The sequence below is a fragment of the Polypterus senegalus genome, chromosome 2, assembly GCF_016835505.1.
Source record: "Polypterus senegalus isolate Bchr_013 chromosome 2, ASM1683550v1, whole genome shotgun sequence".
NCBI lineage: Eukaryota > Metazoa > Chordata > Cladistia > Polypteriformes > Polypteridae > Polypterus > Polypterus senegalus.
The window spans coordinates 142273355-142294788 of NC_053155.1; the positions used below are offsets into that span (position 1 = coordinate 142273355).

Genomic DNA, 21434 nt, shown 5'->3' on the forward strand with positions numbered 1-21434 from the left:
AATGGATGGATGGAATATGCATGTTCCTGAATAAACCCAAAATAAGAACTTAAAAGTTGCAAATAACTTTAAGAACTTAAAAAAAACCTTAACTTAATCATACAAGACAAATGCAGCATGAAAATACAACCATCCATCCATTATCCAATCTGCTATATCCTAACTACAGGGTCAAGGGGGTCTGTTAGAGCCAATCCCAACCAACACAGGGTGCAAGACAGGAGACAAACCCCAGGCAGGGCGCCAGCCCACCGCAGCATGAAAATACAGTTACAGTATTATGAACAATAAAAAATGTGACTAACATTCTGGAGCTTAGTTTCTTCACCTCATACAGCAAATAAAAACCAATGTTTTCTGTTCTGCCAAAGCTGTAAAAGATTAGAAGGCCAACATGTATATATAACAAGTACCAAGAAATGAAGATAAGCTCAGTAGACTACTGGGGGTAAAAAACAGAATATCAAACAATACAATAACCAAGCATAACAAAGTCAAAAAATAACCAGAAGAATTCATAAAATGATTTAGAAATTATCCACAAATTCTGTAAAAGATCTCCACATATTGCTGGCTTAAATAGCATTGCTTGCATAACGTTACAATCCACAACTGGCATTAGCGACAGATGCAAGTGTCTTTTTAATCAATGCTCAAAACTGTGGCACCCACAGGAAAACAAAATGGCAAAGTGCTGCAAAGAACATAATAATGGTAAACAAAATGAATAAATTGAACAAAATTGAAACAAAAATCTTCATGTTTCAAAGTCTTGGAAAAAATAAAATGTACAAAGCTAAAACATGTATTAACTTAAGGGAAAATTAAAACAAAAGAGAATCATGGCACTTTCAAAAACTAAATTGGTTTTGCTGTTAATTCCAGTCATTATTCATGCAATAGAGAAAATGCTTGCATTTAAACTGTGCATATGGTCATTGAGATAGGAGGGTTATTGAAAAATCTGTACAGGACTGTTGTCTGCCTCCTTATTCACAATAAGCCAGCCACCATTTTCAAACCCTTCAGTTCAGTGTCGTGCTGCCTTTTTGGCAGGATCAGATAACTGTTAGGTGCCAACCCTGAATGTTGTGCCCATTTGTCTCTGACAGTAGTAAGTATTACTAAAATGTATAGTTAAAGTTTTGGTGAGAGAGATATATTTTATTTTTTCTATTTAAATTGCATTAATTTCAATGTATTCTTATTGAATGCATTTTTATGTAAGAATTTAGTGCACTATACAAATACTCTCACAAATATATATGAATGGCAGAAATTCAAGACGAAAGAGATGTATAAAAATGCAGACATAAGTAAATGGGAGTGAATGAAAATTCAGATTCCAACTGTCCTAGGTCAGCTGCATGTTTGAATGGATCAATGTGCAAATAAATGGTGACAGTTTTATTGAGACAGAAGACACCTTTACATAGTTGTTTTTTTATTTTTAAAAATGCATTCACTCCAAGAAAGACTAGTACCACCAAGGACATTGAGAATAGAAAACACTGAGTAATAGCAAGCAAAAGCAATTATTACAATTAATTAAATAGCAATATATGAGAGCAATATGAAACAATATGAGTATGCTATGCTAAAACAATAAATTTAAATTAAATGCAATGTCTGAGGGAGCATCTTTCATATTGTCAGGAAGGTCATTACAAAGTTTTTTTTTTGCATGCTTTAACTCCTGCACTCATTTAATCTCAGAAATTTAAGAAGGACTACATCTTGCCACAACATACGCCCTGAGTATGGCCACTAACGTGTTCTGTAAGATGGATGGCACTATAAACTATTTACTGGTCTAGATGAATACTGTACAGTGAGGTCCATAAGTGACACAATTTTCATTATTTTTATTCTGTATGCCACCACAATGGATTTGAAATAAAGCAATCATTATATGATTGAAGTGTAGATTTTCAGCTTTATTTTAAAGGGTTTACCAAAAATATTGTATAACCATTTCGGAATGACTGACAATTTTATATATGGTCCCCCTGTTTTCATGGGCCTAAAAGTATGTGGTCAATCTAACATACAGTAATCATAAATATAAAGATTATTTTTAAATATTTGTTTAAAAATCCTTTACAGTCAGTGACTGCCTGAAGTTTGGAACCCATGCACATCTGCAAATGCTGGGTTTCCACCCTACTGATGCTTTACCAGGCCTTTACTGAAGCTGTCTTCATTTACTACTTGTTCTTTAGACTTTTTGCCATCAGGCTTTTTTTTCAGCAAGTGAAATGCATGTCCAGTTGGATTGAGGCCTCTGAAGAATCTTCCAGTACTTTGTGTTGAAAAGCACTCGGTTTGCTTTTGCAGTATGTTTTGGCTCATTGTCCATCTGTACTGTGAAGCGATGTTATGCCAATTTTGCAGCATTTGGCTGAATCTCAGCAGATAGTATAGCCCTATACATTCCTGAATTCATCCTGCTACTTCTGCCAGCATTCATATCATTAATAAACACTATTGACTCACTTCCATTGGTTGTCACATGTGCCCATGCCATAACACTACCTCCACCATGTTTCACAGATGATGTGGCATGCTTCAGGTCATGAGCCAGTTCTTCACTTCTCCATACTGTTCTCTTTCCATCATTCTTATTCTTGAGGTTTACCAGTAGTTTGCACTTTGTGGTAAACCCTTTATATTTACTTTCATAAAGTTTTCTCTTGATTGTGGACTTTGGCAATGATAGGTCTACCTACCAAATGGGGTTCTTGGTTTGGCTAAATGTTGAGAAGGGTTTTTTCTTTACCAAGGAAAGAATTCTGCAATCATCTAGCACAGTTGTATTCCATGATTGTCCATGTCTTCTGGAATTGCCGAGCTCAACAGTGCATTTTCTTTTAATTAATGTTCCAAATGTTTTATTTGACTACTCCTTGTGTTTCTGCTGGTCTCTCTGATGGGTTTGTTTCATTTTCTCAGTCTAATGATGGACTGTTTATACTTGCATGGGCAGCTCTTTGGACCTTGTATCGAGAGTTCACAGTGACAGCTTCCAAATGCAAATTCCTCACTTGGAATCAATTCCAGACCTTTTACCTGCTTAATAGTTAATTAAATAATGAGGGAACTGCCTCCACCTTGCTATGGAACAGCTTGTCAGTCAAATGTCCAAGTACTTTTGAGCCCCTGAAAATATGGGAAACCCATACTGTATATAAAAATGTATGTAATTACTAAATGGCTCATATGATATTTTTGCTAAACCCATTATATTAAAGCTGAAAACCCACACTTCAATAACATAATGATTACTTTTTTTCAAATCCATTGTGGTGGTGCACAGAGCCAAAATTATGAAAATTGTGTCACTGTCCAAATGCTTATGGACCTGACGGTATGTGAGAAGGAAATTTGTAATATAGGTTCTAAACCTAATTGGAATCCAGTGAAGTGATCTCAGAATGGTGTTATGTGGTTATTACTCTTTCTGGTATGGTTTGTAATCTTGGTGTTATTTTGGTATAGAAAATAAATAAATAAAAAATTTGCTACCACACTTTCCAGTCACACATTAACTTTTTAACTAAAGCCGTATCCTATTATCTATGTAATATTGGCCTTCTAAACTCCTCACCTACTTTCCATATTGCAGAGATCCTAATTCATGCTTTTATCACTTCACATCCCATTTACAGTAATTAATTGTATCTTGGTTTCTCTGTCTAATCTTTCTGTAAATCATAATATACGTAAACCTCAACAGCCAGGCTACTCACCCATACAAGGAAAAATGTACATAACACACCTATTTTTTTTATTAACACTGGCTTCCTATAATCATTTATATTCAATTTAAACTCCTGATAATTATACTCAAACCACCTAATTTTCTTTCCTTTCATATTTTTTGGCGGTCCTTCAACCTTATATTCCTTATATGCAAGATAGGGAATGTACACGGAAAATTCCAAATATAGTGGTTGAAAGAAAAGTACATAACTATAACATTTACATGCACAACCACACATGTCTAGTTAGGAAAAAATATAGTGATCCATAAACCTTCATTAAACTATCATTTAAGTGACAATAACAGAATTCAGCCATTTGTTTAATATAGAATATATACTGTTCTCTGGCAGACTCTAAGTCAATTGATGCTGCTGATGCCATATTTCTTTAAAGCAGTTTTGCTTTTGCATTTTTAAAGGGTTACGCATAAAGTGTGTAATGGCTATTGTATTTGTAACTAGCAAAATACCCGCGCTTCACAGCGGAGAAGTAGTGTGTTAAAGAAGTTATGAAAAAGAAAAGGAAACATTTTAAAAATAACGTAACATGATTGTCAATGCAATTGTTTTGTCACTGTTATGAGTGTTGCTGTCATCAAGGATTTGATTATCATTATTCAGTCAGGTTTGTATTTGGAGGATGTGTTGTGTTCAAGTTATATTCCGTGTTTGTCAACCGTTGTAAAGATAACAGGTTTCATTCATCGAAGTGTTCACTACCCAAATCGGTACTCGTGAATCTAAGACGTTTAACAGGTATTCCCGGTATTAAGTTGTGGATTTGCCTGCGAATATTTAGCAGAAGCGTGTCTATGAACTTAATTTAAACTTAAGCTTTACACCTTGCTTTCCTATTGATACAGTATGTATACAAAGGCTTGTTCAGATTCAGAGGGTTGTTCCTTTCTTACTGCATCAATAAACAGCTCGTCTTCCTCTTTATCTGAGACATCACACACTGCATGCACGGGTTTACCTTTCCCAGTCCTGCAAAGTCAGTTCACGTGAGCCGCTCGGAGTACATGCATCGAAGGTTCTCAGCTGTGCTTGTGCTATCTTGTGCAATCTTGCGATGTCCACGGTTTTATTTAATGTTAGCTAAGACCCGGCACTTAAAAGTTTCTCTCGCACCTTCGCTGAATTTGTGCCAAACACTAGTCTATCCCTAATTATCTCATCATCGTTTGCATAGGCACAGTCCTTCACCCGCGAATATTTAGCGGCAGCGTGTCTATTGGATTGGTGCTGATGGACGGCCTTATGTGGGCAGACACTCAATTGCGTGGGAGGCGTGACGATGAGGGACGCAACGACCGAGCTGCAGGCTATGGCCGTATATACGTACATAAGTAGGTTCCAGTTATTACCGTTATTTATAAGTAAGTTGTAAGGAATGAGCCTGCCAAATTTCAGCCTTCTACCTAGACGGGAAGTTGGAGAATTAGTGATGAGTCAATCAGTCAGTGAGGGCTTTGCCTTTTATAGTATAGATGACTTTACATTATGTTTCTTATGCTGTTTAAAAAAGTTAATTCTACCAAAAAGGTGTGAGTGATCTTCTTCAGACTTCTTAATTAAATAGAAGATTCCTAATTTTTTTTTTTTTTTTTGCGGTCTTTAAATTGCCTTCCACTGCAAGTTGAAAACTTTCATATTTTGCCCTATTACACTGGCCCTACCTGGCCCAGTAACAAATTCTGTTTTTCCATTTCATTCCAGCACACAGCGTTTGATAGATCTCTGCACTTATAGATGCAACAGAGCTCTCATGTCCCAGATGCCTTGTCTTCTGTCTTGGGCCCCTCAGACAACCCAGTGCATGCTGGGAATTGGAGTTTTAAGTTTCAGGTAACCTGCAGTTCTCGCGGTGCTATGCAAAAGAATTGGTATGATGTAAATTATTTTTACCCATTTCAATATTCAACACACATTATTCATTTTCAGTTAGCTGCAGGGAGGTTTGATGAAGTCATCTTTATGTTATTTTGGGAAAGAAAGTTTGTTTTTTTGTGAAATGGTTCAATATTTAACTAAATTTTAGTAAGTATTACATGGTATGTATTTATAGTCTTGTTCTACCTACCCCATATTCACTTTTATCTGCTATTTGTGCTTTGAATGTAATTTTTTGTGTTTTTATTTATGTCCTTAAATTAATTAAAAAAATGACATTGTTTTAGTCTTTTGTCTTTGCTGTTTATTTAAGATTTTGAGAAATAGTTTCCAGTTTCTTCTAGATTTCTTTGTTTTCTGCTGAAGATAAGGAATTATGTTTTAGCATAAGCATATCACTCAGCGCTCTTCATATTTGACTCTTTAAGAATACCACAAAAGGCTATCAGACACATTAATTATTCATCTATAGCTGTTATTTTGCTACTTGCATTAAAACTTGTTTTTTTTAATCAGCTGCCTGCCTCAATGTGGCAGATAATGACCTTCAATGAACAGCAAGACAGCAGGTATTCACTCACAAAATTGGTAAACAGATTATTTTGGATTATTGAAAGATCACTTATCATGTACTTAATCCATTGCTTTCTTATTATAAATGCACACAAAATGTCTACTGTCTAATCTCTACAAGCAGTGGGAATTATAAAGATGAATATCACATCAGATACTGTTGCAAAATCACCAAAAGAACAGCCAATTACAACATACTGTTGGTGTATATGATTTGTGATGTAATTTGTTCTGAATTTGCTAAGTAACGGATCACAGTACACTGCACAAACAACTCGACCAAAGAGTTTTCTAAGATAAATTCAAGTCCTCTAGTCTATTGACAAGGTTTGGTTGAAACTAATTACACAGTTATGCAAGTACTAACTGGACTTGGCTGGTACACCTTACTGTCTGTATTAGGCTATATTAGGATGTTCTTCCATCGGATGGAAACAGGGATCAGGTGTGAAATGTATCGAGAGAACCTTGTGAGGGTCAATGCCAGTAAGATCAAAAGAAACAAATGACTGAGCCAAAACAAAACTATAATTTGAAGTTGGAACAAGAGAGGTGAAAAATCTCGAATGCATGTTATAGCACAACGTCTGGTTTTATATTATTGTGGTGATAATAATAATTCATTACAGTTATATAGTGTATTTCTTACTACTCAAAGTACTTCAGTGAGTGTGGAGCCACTTCAGCCAACACTAATGTGTGCCATCCACCTGAATGATGTGACAGCAGTCATTTTTGCTCCAGTACACTCACCACACATTAACTATTAGCTGGTGAAGTGGTGAGAGAGATAGCCAATTAGAGATAGGGGATGATTAGGGGTGCCAGAATGACTAGGCCGCGGCAGGCAGTTTAGCCTGGACATCAGGATACACCCTACTCTTTACGGAGGATACCCAGGGATCTTTTATGACCACAGAGAGTCAGGACTTTCGTTTTACGTCTCATCTGAAGGATGGTGTCATTTTTACAGCACAGTGTCCCCATCCCTTCATTGGGGCATCAGGATCCATATTCAGATTTTTTTCTATAGCAAATATCACCCTAAGGCACTTCAAAGGACACATAAATTGCATACCTGATTAAATGTTTTTAACAGTTTGGAGGCCTGGTACATTAAATGGCTTGCTTATAGGAAGGCAGTGAGCTGAAGGTGAGTATTCAACCGGCTACCTAGTGGTTTTGAGAGTGTAGTTTAGCCAGTATACCATCCATCCATTATCCAACCTGCTATATCCAAAATACAGGGTCACGGGTGTCTGCTGGAGCCAATCCCAGCCAACAAAGGGTGCAAGGCAGGAAACAAACCTCGGGCAGGGTGCCAGCCCACCACAAGCCAGTATACCACACTCCCCAATTACCCAGTATCTGTGATTGGCTAGATGTCATCTAGGATTATCATGTATAAAGCTACCAAGTTTTGTAACTTTTATTCTTATTCCTTTTCAAGCAATCCTTTAAATCTGCTTAATCCCATACATGATCACAGTGACTAGTGACTATCCTGGTAGCATCATGTACCAACTGAGAATTACCAATAAGTAAATTTAATTTATTTAGGCTCTCTGAGGCAAAAGTAAACTACTACTGCCACAGATCATACAATTTTCACATAGATTGTGCCTGGACTGAGGTTTCAGCCTAAAACTATGAAATGTTATGCAGCAGCATTAAGCACTGTTTACCATGTTGTCATTATCCACACAAGCAATGCTTTTTAAGTAATGATTCTTTGTTTTAATTATGTTGGAATGTAATTGTTGGAATAAAGTTGTATGTTTTGTTAGCTAAGACTGAAGTCAATTCTGTATTTCCGACATTATTCCTCACAACATGAGGGGTAATGTAGGAACTGAATTTTAGACTAGTACCTATAAATGTACTTTGAGGAAATAAAGAAGCAATGGTCATGTACTACCTGTGACCTATAATAAGTTTCACATGTGACCCTTAATATGGGTTTAAAAGTCATTTTGATTTATGTGCAGTTTTTATCTGTTTCAGGTATTAGCCTGCTGAACTTTAAAGTAAAGGATTCTGGTATGTCATCCATCCTGCATGCAAGAAGAAGAAAACCTCATTGCCTCATTCTGAACATGTAGAAGAAATGATAGCAGATCCAACATTAGCTTCCAGAGAGTTAGTCCAAAAGTAAGCTCCATAACATGTTTCTGTTTTGAAATCTCTTTGAAAGGTAAAAGGGTTGCATATTTACTAGTTTTTGCAGAGTGGTTACATAAGTTGAGGTCGAATTTGAATTGGCATTGGCAGTTAAACATTGTAGTGGTTTTGTGAAAAATAATTATTAAAAGGCAAAAAGACATTCAGGTGTCAGGCAATATTAGATTTTAAGAAAGGATTTCTTTGGCAGTAGTCCTTGAGCTGCAGATTGTGGAGCAATCTAAGTAGAGGTTAAAAGCATTTGTTTTGGAAATGAAGTGAGATAACTGGTAATACCTTTTCCTTTCAAATTTGTAAGAGGGATTACTCTTAGTTTCTGTTTGGGAGTAATGTTTTAAAAGCAGCAAAATAAAACTGCCACCACAACTTTATTGCCTGTGGTTAGTATATGCATCAGAAATAATAACTCGGTTGTAATATAGAAATGCTGCATTATTGTAATTAGAAAGAACTGGTGTCCTCCAGAATAGTGTTGCGAGTTGCTGTTGTTTATAATGGTAGTGGATTTTGAAGTAGGTTGTAGCCCTGAAGATTGTACTGACTCAACCCATCACAAACATGCTCAATTTACAGAACAAAAAGTGAACTCAAACCACTCTCCCCACAGATTTGACGTCCTTGCTCAGTTCACAAATAGGTAGCCACCTACCTCTTGGTGGGTCGCAGAGACACATGGGAAAAAGTCGATTGTGACACCAGAAAGGCAAAGAAAAACTGCTTGATGGTTTCAAAAACACATATTAATTAGTCAAGCAAATCTCTTTCATGCAGTGTGTTGATTAATCTACAGTCAAATATTATAGAGAGAGAGAGAGGTTAGGAGCATGCGCTGAAACAGCGGATTGTCTCACCCACCACATGACAAACCAACTCAGGATCCCGGATTAGGAACTGAGTGCAGCCATGCGATGGGTGACACCTCAGCACCACACTAGTTCAGATATTACAGAGGTGTCTGCTAATTCCAAAGAATTACCGAGACCAGGTTATGTGGACCCAAAGTAATATAGGTGTTATTTTGGAAAAACTATCGCTTCTTCCAGAATTTATAGTTATGGTGTGATTAATATTAACAACTAAATGTGAGTGGTGAGGTCTGCTCCTTGCCAGCATTAGCCAAGTTCACTTTATGCAAGTTAATTTTTCCTAGCTGACGTTCACATGTGCACACACGTACTGTATAATGCATTCATTCAGTTGTATAGCACTCACTCTACATGAGTACCTGCACACCAAGCAGTAGTAAGTTAGCACATAGAATGTATGTAATATCTGATTGAGGTACCAGACTTACTTTCTTACCGAGCCAGTAAAACTCTCACGTAAAAGAATAGCCTTTTCTTTTTTGGCCACTCGAGCAACATTTGAGTTTGGCTTAATAGCACCCTCTAGAGACCACAACTAGTTTATGGAGGATCGGTTTGATACAGAGGTGGTAAAACGGTTGTGTAAAGCAGTTGGATTAAAGAGGATTTGGCATCCTGATTATTCCTGCGCTTTTTCTTACTGTGATGTAAAGGAAGAAAAGCATTGGAAAAAGAAACTTTAATTTCTAGAGCTGTCTTTAGAATTTTAAGCTCCATTTAAGCAATATCAGCTTTTATATCTATTTTTGAAAAATATGTATAGGGTACTAATTGATGACTATGCTTAAAACTCACAGTTGCTGCCACTCCATGACATCACCTAATGTGTTAAGAAAGGAAAATGGTAAATACGATTAAACAGAAAATGAACACATATAGACAAAAAGGAAATATATGCTGATCCTGGTGCATGCTGCATTCTTGCTCTGCTTGTCCAGACACACCGACAGCACATTTATTTTTCAGCTTATAAAAATGGTAGTGCCTACTAACATTGTTGATTATATGGGCTGAGAAGTGTAAAACAGGAAATGAAACTGAGACGCCAAGGAATGTCTGCAAAAAGCAGTTTGTAGCAGTACTAAAACCCAGAGAGCACTTTAGCTGAAAAGACAGACATGCGCTTTCACACACTGCATTATTGTACTATTGATATAATGTTATTTTCATTTTACTTCTAATGGAATGAAACAACATTCTTTATATGATGTTAGTCTATTTCTAGGTATATTTTTAAACTGTGAAGTTTATTAAATTAATTTCATGCAGTTATTCAGGTATTACAAATTACACTAGACCAGTCTTGCATTTATAGGGATTTTGCAGTATTCTGTATAAAGTCAAAATAGGTGGAGAAATTAATAGTTTAATAATTAAATACATGAGGAGAAGGTAAAGTCTTGCCATTTGAGATTCTCAGCTCTACTTTCCCACCAAGGGGTGGGTGGCAGGAATTGTAAAAGGCGTAAAAAAAAGACAGTGAAAGAATAAACAGGAAGGTTCTCAAACTCTGTAAAGTCTCTTTTTTTGAGTTACATTGGGGAAAAAACTGGCAGTATTGCTCAATAATGCCAACAGTTTTGAAGTGTGTTGATGTTACAGTGTTATTCTGATTTTAATGACTACTTTTCCTGTTTTCATTTGTTTCTCTTTCAATTTTCTCAGAGAAAATTCCATTGTTAATGCCACCCCTGGCTCCACAGTTCAGGTACCATGTAGGCTGGGAAGTATAACTAGACAGAATTCTGCCGTAAGTCTCATTTTTATTTTGACTGTTTTAAGACAGTTTTACAAGTATAATTTCCCTTTTAATACTTCGCAGTAATTGCTGTAGTAAAAAGAATTAGAGCACAAGTTTGTAGCAGGCACATAGCTATTCTCTCATCTCTCAGTAACTTCATTCCATTCCCTTAATTGTTGAAGAAGACTCCTTCTCCATTAACCTCAAAGCAACAAGACAGGCAGTCACAGGTAAGTGCTACTACTAAGGCACACAACTATAAAAATTGTATGGCAAAATTCTGGTTTTGTACTATTGACTATTTGCAACCCTGCCTGCACCAAAAGACTAGCCCAAAAGAAACCTGGAAGGACCTTTTACAAGATGTTTTATGAGCACTGTGACCTGGGATTACCATTCCATTTTCAGAATGGATTCATGGTCCATGTGCCACTAGATGCAGCAAGTCAAACGAGCGTTGACTTGGGTTTTTGACAGTCACCCTGTTATGAATTCATCAAGAGAGGAGGTTGAGTTTAACTTGGCACTCACCAGGTATATTCAAAGGACCTCAAATCATCAGAGACTTGACAAATTTGGCTTTACATTGCATACAACATAACTATTAAGAAAACCTATATTTCCTAGATTAGGGTCACAGGTGCCTAAGCACTTCCAGGCAACACCATGGCAAACCTGGCGCCAGGGTACAGTCATTTACACACCTACAGCTGATGTACTGCGGTACTGTATTTAACTTGTTTAACATCTAGCATTGCTCTGGGACATGTGAGAATCCTGGTGTACATAGAAATAATTCTCACAAGGAGACAATGCAAACTCGAAATTGATAGAGCCCACACACTGACTTTTAAGCTCACAAATTATGGTGATCTCTCACACATATACTTGGATAAACCTGACTGGGTGAGCTTGCAAAGGTAACAAGTACCATATTACTCTTGAAAAATAGAAAACAAGATCACTGTACCTTGACATTTACTATATCAATTTATAAATTAATAATTTAGGCTGTAGCAGATTTAATATAATGAGTTGACATTCCTTCAGCTGTTCATTCTGAAAAAGCTTAAAAAATAAAAAGTTTCTATTGCTAAGTTCAAAGTAAAGCTTTAAATTGTTAAAAACTAAACAAAGCACATTAAAATGCATTAATTGTTCAGTGTTATTGTTTTAAAGTCTGCATAATTAAGTACTGAGATAATGGTTCCTTTGATGTAATGAATACACCACTTTAATTGCAGATGTTTCTGCTTTTTTATTGTGTCAAAAAGCTACCTTGCTTTGTTGTTAACATGTTAGCTTAAGCCATTGAGGTGAAAATGAATGTATAAAAAAGTTGAATTGTGATTATACTTTTGAATGTGCAGTAAGATTTTCATCCAGTTGCACTGTGTGAAACTCTTTTATAAGAACAGGAGACCACATATATTTTTTTGTTTGTTTTTTACATTTTACAGAGGATCAGGCGGCGATCAGAAGATGAGTTAGAGAATACTAAAAGGAGACATTCCGCACCAGGGTGCTTGGGACAGAAACGCTTGCGCAGAGACAATCTGAAGGATGGAGGCATTGAAGCGGTTACTCTGTTTGAGGTGGTTAGCATGGGAGTGAAAGCTATGCAGGTATGATTTCCTCTTTTGATACATTTTATAATTGGGAACAAGCTGATAATTTTACTCATGCTATATCTAGAGAAAATGATTGTGGTGTCAATTAGCTGGATTAAACACTTTGAGTGTGCAAATGTTATTGAGAATATTTTGATTTCTCTGAAACATTAAAAATGTCATATTTTTCATCTCATTCTAACTTCTCTGAAAGTACATCCAGCCAAGTCATCAACACTTGTGATCAGACTAGGGCAAAGGTTCATTTGCAGCCCTCCTAATCATTTGATTCTTTTTTTAACTAAGGAACTGGTTATTAACTTTCACCAAGCAAAAAACTCCTGCTCTCTGTTACTTCATTTCTATCTTCTATTTTGTGTCCATTGTAAAGTGTTCTTTATTTTCTTACTGCTTGTGAATTTTTGGATGAAATTGTGTGACATTAATATATAAAATGCATTTAATCAGCCTCACTGCTCAGCAACTGTCTACACACTTAAACATTTGGTCCAGTTTACTTTATTAGACTTGCTGCATCTTATCAAAATTTGTCCTACCAAAATTATATGTAGCAGTTTTAGTCTTTGAGTAGTTATGCTGTCAAAAACACTTGGAAATGTATTATTATTATGGCCACTAAATATCCATCCATTATCCAGCCCACTATATCCCAACTATAGGGTCACAAGGGCCTGCTGGAGCCAATCCCAGCCAACACAGGGCGCAAGGCAGGAAACAAACTCCAGGTAGGGCGCCAGCCCACCGCAGGGCACACACACAAATGCCCACACACCAAGCACACACTAGGGACAATTTAGAATCGCCAATGCACCTAACCTGCATGTCTTTGGACTGTGGGAGGAAACTGGAGTACCCGGAGGAAACCCATGCAGACACGGGGAATGGCCACTAAATAGTAATAGTTAAAGTTTCTGTATCTCCTGAATTCTATCCTGATTATTACAGAATAATAAGTGTACACAGACTCTCCTTCAGAACTAGTCACTGATTATATCTGTGAAGTCCTGTTCTCGTGCTCTGCTATTAGTAAAGTTGTTATCCTAGTTAATATCTGGGTAATTAAAATCCCTCTAACTATAACACTCCCCTCTAAGAGTGCTTTTTAATATTAAAAAGATGCATATTCAGAGTATTTGGGATAGTCTATAACCACTCTCAATATCAGACCTCACCCCCCAATGCCTTGTAGTTGAATCCAAATATCCTTAGTAATATGTGACTCATCTCCCAGTTGAGGCAGACACACTTTCACATTCATCTTAACATAAATCGCCACAACTTCATCTTTTTGATTTTGCCTATTTTTACTAAATAATCTGTACCTGTCTGTCTTACACTGCAAATTTTTGATTTAGCCTAGTTTCATAATATCATAATAATAAATAATATCATAATTATGTGCAGCTACATATAACTCCAACTCATTTGTTTTACTCTTGATACTTCTAGACTTAAACAGTTTTTAGTATATTACTCATTTTATCTTGGATTATTAACTGTGGGCTAGTAGTGTCAAAGTTACTTTGTATACAACCTTATTCCAAAACGGTTGGGACACTGTGTAAAATGTAAATAAAAACAGAATGCAATGATACACAAATCTCATAAATCCCATATTTTATTCACAACAGGACACATAAAACATATCAAATGTTTAAACTGAGAAAATGCACCATTTTAAGAAAAGAATAAGGTTATTATGAATTTGATGGCAGCAAGACATCTCAAAAAAAGTTGAGACAGGGCCAAGTTGACCACTATGTGACATCCCCTCTTCCTTTAAGACCAGTTGCTGGACTTTAGGGAATGGAATGTTGTCCCATTATTGTCTGATATAGGATTCTGGCTGCTCAACAGTCCTGGGTCGTCCTTATCACATTTTTCGTTTCATGATGCGCTAAATATTTTCAATTGGTGAAAGGTCTAGACTGTAGAAGAGCTAGTTCAGCACCCAGACTCTTCTACTATGAAGATATGCTGTTGTAATAGGTGCAGTTTGCAGTTTAGAATTGTTTTGTTGAAGTATGAAAGGCCTACAATGAAAAATACATTGTCTGGATGGGAGTCTATGTTGCTGTAAAACCTATATGTACATTTCAGCATTGATGGTGCCTTTCCAGATGTGCAAGTTGTTAATTCCATAGGCACCACTAATGTGCCCATACCATCAGAGAGGCATGCTTTTGAACTGAGTGCTGATAACAAGCCAGATGGTCCCTTTCCTCTTCAGTCTTGAGAATGTGGCATCCATTTTTTTCAAAAAGAAATTCAAATTTTGATTTGCATGAGCACAGAACAGTTTGCCACTTTTGCCCCTGTCCATTTTAAATGAGCTTTGGCCCTGTGAAGACGGCAGCATGTCTGTTCACATATGACTACTTCTGTGCATGACAGAGCTTTAACCTGTATTTGTGGACTACACGGTGAACTGTGTTTACAGACAATCATTTCTGGAATTGTTCCTGAGCCCATACAGTGATTTCCATGACAGAATCAGGCCTGTTTTTAATGCAGTGCTGCCAGAGGAGCCAATAGATCACAGGTATCCAATATTGATTGCCTTGTCCTTTGCACACAGAGATTTTCCCAGATTCTTTGAATCTTTTGATGATATTATATACTATAGATGATGAGATATTCAAAGTCTTCACAATTTTACATTGAGGCTACATTATTCCAAAATTGTTCTACAATTTGTAGATGTATTATTTTGCAGATTGGTGAACCTCTTTACTTCTGAGAGCCTCTGCCTCTCTAAGATGCTCTTTTTATACCTAATCATGTTACTGACCTGTTGCTAATTAACTGATGTAGTTGCAAAATGTTCCTCCAACTGTTTCTTTTTTGTAATTACTTTTTCAGCCTTTTGTTGCCCCGTCCTTTTTTGAGACGTGTTGCTGCCATTAAATTCAAAAAGAGCTAATATTTTTCATGAAATAGTAAAATGTCTCACTTTCAATATTTCCTGTGTTTTGTATGTTCTATTGTGAATAAAATATGGGTTTATAAGCTTTTCAAAGCATTGCATTCTGTTTTTATTTACATGTTACACAGAGTCCCAACTTTTTTGGAACTGGGGTTGTATTTATATTAATACTACTGTCTGCTCTTTTCATAAATAAACTTTCTAATTTGCTTTTGCTGCTGTTTCTTTTCAATTCTTTTTCACCACTAGACAATCTTAGACAATGATGGAAAAGGGAGCCCTCTATTAATATCTAGGTCATGGAGTGGAATTCAGTTATTTATATAAATTCATTCATTTATCTGTGCAAAAATGCTGTCATTTATCTTAAAATTCTACATAATATGCATCCTTCTATATTAAAAGTTTCCAAAATATATTAGGGATTGGACTGGCGTGGTGGAACAGTGGTAGTACTGCTGCCTCACAAAAAGAAGACTGGGATTCAAGTCCAGAGTGCTCCATGTATGGAGTTTGTGTTATTCCCATGTCCACATGGATTTCCTTAGGATATTCTGGTTTCCTCCCACAATACCAAGACATGCAGTTTAGGTGGACTGGCGATGCTAAACTGGCCCTGATGTGTATGTTCATGCTGTGATGGGCAGGTTCCATATCTGTGGACCGTTCCGTTCTTGCCTTATGCCCGATGTTTGCTTAGATATGCTCCAGTTTCACCACAACACTGTGCTTTGTAACTGAGTGTAGAAAATAAATGTATGGATGGTTGGACATTAATGATTGGACCCTAAGTGAATGGTGCCATCATATAACTCGGAGTTCATTGGGTCATATATTTTGGGATTTTCCTTAATTAAGACAGTATGAGAAAAGATACTAGTTTATCTATCAGAGAGTGTTAGACTTACAATTATTCCTATTTCTTTTTTTGAGTAGTATTGGATGTGATTAGACTATGCAGTTGTAAACACACCGTGAATTCCTACACTACACTGTTGACACATAAAATAATTTTGCTTAAGTGGAAGAATCCTATGACACCTTCCATAACACAAGGGAAAACATTTTATATTATCTATTTTTTTTTATTATTTTGTACTAGCAATAAAAAATGATTGATTTTTCACACTGGTTATATTAATAAGAGCAAGAAATTCATTATATTCATGACTATAGTCTAAATAGTTTAATCTTTATAAGGGTGTTTCATACTTCTTTATATCCCAATTAAACATTTTATTTCTGCCTTCCCAAAAATTTTAAGCACACCTTCTTTTACTTTTATTGCTATCACTGGAGGACAGAACACAATAACCATCTAGTTCTTAGAAAGTCATGATATTAGAGAAATCTCACCTTTGCTTAAATAGAAAAACAATTTATTTAAAAAATAAGCCAGTATGCACCAGCCTTGTGTAAAAAAAATTTCACTCTTACTGTTTTCATATTAGTTAAGTGGTCAGTTAGAATCATATGTCCCTAATTGACTAGTTGATGAAAGTTCTGCCACCTTGCTATAAAAGGAGAACCTTTGGCAGTTTGATCTGAAGCTTTCAGGATTGCAGTAAATGTCTTTCCAAAGGATATAAGATATATGTATTGATGTGAGAGAAGTAATTGTTTTAGCTCAATATACAGGAGCATTTTAAGGCCATCTACAATTTGAAGTCCATTGTTCAATAGTGAGAATTACTATTTTCAAATGGAATGCCAAGTAACCTATAGATCCAACTGTATGATGCATTGTGAAATTGTAAAGAGAGCTTCAGTCTTTTGGCAGCTTTGTAGATACAGTATCTATGTTAAACATAGTTATAAAGAATAGGTGTTGCATTCTCACACCTGCTAGTTCAGATAATGGTTGTGGGGGTCAAAGTCTATCTGCATCGAAAAACATTTTTTTTATCATAAAACAGCTTAATACAGAAAGTTTTTAGTTTTAAAATTGTTACAAAGATGAAAGAAATCCCACCTATTGAACATTGTACATGAAGCAGAGAGTGGAGAAATTGAGGTATCTCATATTGTTGATGCATTTTACAAATAAAATGTATTATTATTATTATTGTTTTGTAAATGGAGAATAAGAGAAGGCGTTATCACATAGCACCAACACTTTGTCCGGCAGGTAATTACCATTACCGATGCCATTAACTTGTCTCCCATGTTCATGCACTTGACAACCTTTGCAGATAAATAATTCCTACCATCTATAATTACTTAATAAGTAAACACACAAACATAAGGAGTGGCTCGTAACAAAGTTATGATATAGAAATACTCCTATATTTAATTTCTTATTGTCAGTTTCTGGCCATTCTGGTTACTCTGTAGCTTCTGCTGAAAGTGCAGCTGGAATTCGGAACTGAAGAAGGCTGAGTGGTGAACATGACACTTCTAAAAGAACCAAAGTAGTCAGTCCATGCAAATTTATTTGCTGCTGTCACAGGCAAACATCAGGCCTATTCTAATATTATAAGGTTAAGAGACTCATTGAGAGTGTGCAATGAAACCTTCCTGAAATTGAAACCATATTGTTGACTGAATTCACTGTAGTTGTAATGGAAGAGAGTGAAGTGAATTCAGTCCTTTGTGTACTGTAAGGGTTACTTCTGCAACTATACACAAAGCACACGAGTCATGCTAGACTACTTTGCAGTTCCCAGTTCCTGGTGTACATCAGGAAAAACACAAAGTCTCCCTTTCTTACCAAAACCATAATTATCAAGCAGCATAACCTTGTCAATTTGTTTGAGATTTTTTGCTAATGTACTTTTTGTGTGTATGTGTATGTATTATTTTTGCATTTTCCTTTTCAATTATTAAATTTGATTTCTGTAATGTAAACCTGTTAGCTCAGAAAAGCCGTTTCTAAAGGTGCATGCTGTTAATGGTCCCATATACAGTAACAACTAATTGATTACAGACAAGTACCACTTGTGAAACATTGTCTGATCTGACTACAATTTTACTGTTTTCTTGTAGGATGTTATTGATGAGTGGATTGAAGCTTATAAAAAGGACAGAGATGCAGCTCTACTAGATCTCATCAGTTTCTTCATGCAGTGCTCTGGATGCAAAGGTTTCTCCCCTATTTTAAGTCATCTCTGAACTTTGTAATTCCTCACTGGCCAAGTCAGAAGTTTTCTTCTTTTTTCGTAATTCTGTGTGTGTATTTGAAGGGAGTTGTTGTTTGTCTGTTATAATATTGATTGAGCATCTGAAACATACTAAATTTCCCTCTTGGGACAAATCAGGTCCTGCCTGTCTAACTAGTCCATGTTTTTGTGTTAAGGCATACAAGTGTGAGCAACTCAAATCAGCAACTGTCAGCTGTATTCTTAGATGCTCTATTTAGCCCACTGTTCAGTCTGCAATTTGACCCTAGCCCCTTGTAATTAGTATTTACCATGGTTTAACATTTATCAGGCTGCAGACAAATGATGGAGAAGACAGAGGAAATAAAAGACCAAATAAAATGACTGAGACTTTTTGTTTAAGTATTGCACAGTCTGTGATGGGAATTTTGTGTCCTGGTATTTTGTGTTTTTGACACTTTAGAGATTTTTTTTCTAGTTTTTATTTTTCTATAGTATTTTGGATATAATACTTTTGCCTGGGTGTAAATGTCTTGCCTTCCGACCTCCTGTCTGTTTTGTGGTTTCTAGTGATATATTATGGATTTAAGTAAAATGTTGCTTGTCATTGCTCATAAGCATTCAACTTCTTCCAAGTCATGCTTCATGGGTTTGTGTGTCTCTTTGTAGTCCTATGGCTTCACCTCTGTTCTTAAAGTTGCATTACATTTTCTGTATTCGAATTTTACATCCCCTTATTTTTTAAGTTTTGACCTTTGGTTTTCCAATCATTTTTTTAAGGAATAGTGACAGCAGAAATGTTTCAAAGGAAGCATAACACGGAGGACTTGAACAAAATGATTGAGGAATTTGACGAGGTACGTTTTATATCATAATTTTGTTGTAACTTTTTTTTCCATATATATTTAAGTACTCTTTATAATAATAATATAATATAATAATCTTGATAGTAATGTTTGATGAGGGTGTAATGCTTTTACAGGTGAACCATTTCCACGTTCTGGTTTAGTTTTATCCATGTTATTGTTCCTGTAGTGCTTTTTAATTACCATTAAAGCTTTTGTTGTACACATATGCAGTGCATAGCTCTTGCAGCTGGTAAAGAGTACCCATTAAACATGGCAGTTCATGTTCAGTGCTTTAGATGTGAGAGTGTGTACAGTTTGCCATGAATTTGACAAGTGTGCTTGCATTATATCATACTGTTGTACTCACTAATTGTTTATTGATTAGCACATGCAAGTAAGAATTTCACTGTACTCTGCACGTGACAATAATGAACCTATTAGTCTATAAAAGATTTAAATATAGTTAAAAATGTAATTGTTGTGAAACTATAATCATACATTTATACACTTGTCTAAGTCTGAGTTAGTAGCAGCGTTTTTATAATAACACTTTACTTTTAAAACTCATTTTTTATGTTTGTCTGATCCTTAAAGTAGATCATTCATATCTTTCATTCTTTTATAGACATTAGACTTTCCATGCTAATTTAAATGCATTCTAGGAAAATGCGAAATGGAGCCAATATTTTGCCTTTCAAATGTATGTCTTTGTAAATACGTTTTAAGCACTATCAGAATCAAATATGACTTTGTTCCTTATAAATGTAAAAATGTAAATTCTGTCACTTGAATGCTTTACAGAACACCGGTTTGCAGTATAAGAAGTTCATGGCCTTCCCTTGGATCCTCACGGTTACCTGGCCTCTGGATATGGTAATTACTTTAGGCTGCATGTTTTTCTTGCCTCTGACATCTTTGTATATTGCATTAAATCCCTACACCTGCCACATATAGCCTTGTGCCCGATAGTGTCAGGATAAGCTCCCAGCAGTCTTGTCTCTGAACTTGATTAATAAGTTTTGATTATGGGTGAATCCATGCATGTTTGTCTATTAGAAGGAAGGTACATTTTTACCTGTTTATGTATTTTTTGCCATTTACAGTAGAAATAAAATGTGTTTTGGAAATTTGCTATACAGTATAGTGCTCATATTTTAGTTTTATATAAAGTAACAGAGATTGCAGCAGCAATCTTATTTGAAGTGTAAAACTGATAAAAGACAAGAAACCAAAGCTTACATTTTTAACAGGCTATCCATCTGAAAATAAAGCATTGCTCTTCTGAAACAAACATCCTCACAATATATTTAGAATTGCATGTACGAAACTCCATAGCAGACCTCTCATTCCACCCTCCCTGCTTTCCCCTCAATGTAATAAATATAATATTACAGTCAAAACTGTAATGGGGGAAGCGTAATTAAGAACTTGTTTTAAATTTGAACATCATGAGAAAGACCAAGAAGCAGACAAAAGTGGAAAGCACTGCCATTCATCTTTTTCCACATAACCACTGCAAAGAATTGTATGTGTTCATTTGTGAAAGTGTTTTTTCCTATTTCCTCATCCCTCTCTGATGATGAGAAGTTAAAGCAGGCATTAAACATATGAGGATCACCTGTATGCCTGGCCATACATACATACATGCTAGACAAGTATCCTGGTTTGGGATTTTGAAAATCTGGTCACCCTTTGATTTACCTTCAGAGTGCAGCATTCATTATATATTTTTTCTTATGTTATTCCCTAACATTTGTTTTAATATATATATATATATATATATATATATATATATATATATATATATATTGTAAAAGACTCAGAACTAGGCAGCAAAAGGGTTTGGGGTTTTCCGGCCCCGTATATTGTTGACAATCCACAATTTGGTAAATAAATCGGGTCAAACAGAGAAA

General features: G+C 35.8%; 1 protein-coding gene across 1 annotated transcript in view; it reads left to right on the forward strand.

Moving 5' to 3' along the window:
* The window catches only part of si:ch211-269e2.1 (cohesin subunit SA-2), a 180333-nt gene that overhangs the window by 18664 nt on the left and 140235 nt on the right, over positions 1-21434 (forward strand). Inside the window, exons 2-8 of the mRNA XM_039746272.1 lie at positions 5484-5612; positions 8235-8381; positions 10943-11027; positions 12479-12643; positions 18561-18657; positions 19454-19530; positions 20323-20394. Of these exons, the coding sequence (XP_039602206.1) occupies positions 8338-8381; positions 10943-11027; positions 12479-12643; positions 18561-18657; positions 19454-19530; positions 20323-20394 (540 nt within the window). The 5' untranslated portion in view covers positions 5484-5612; positions 8235-8337. The remainder of the gene's footprint in view (positions 1-5483; positions 5613-8234; positions 8382-10942; positions 11028-12478; positions 12644-18560; positions 18658-19453; positions 19531-20322; positions 20395-21434) is intronic.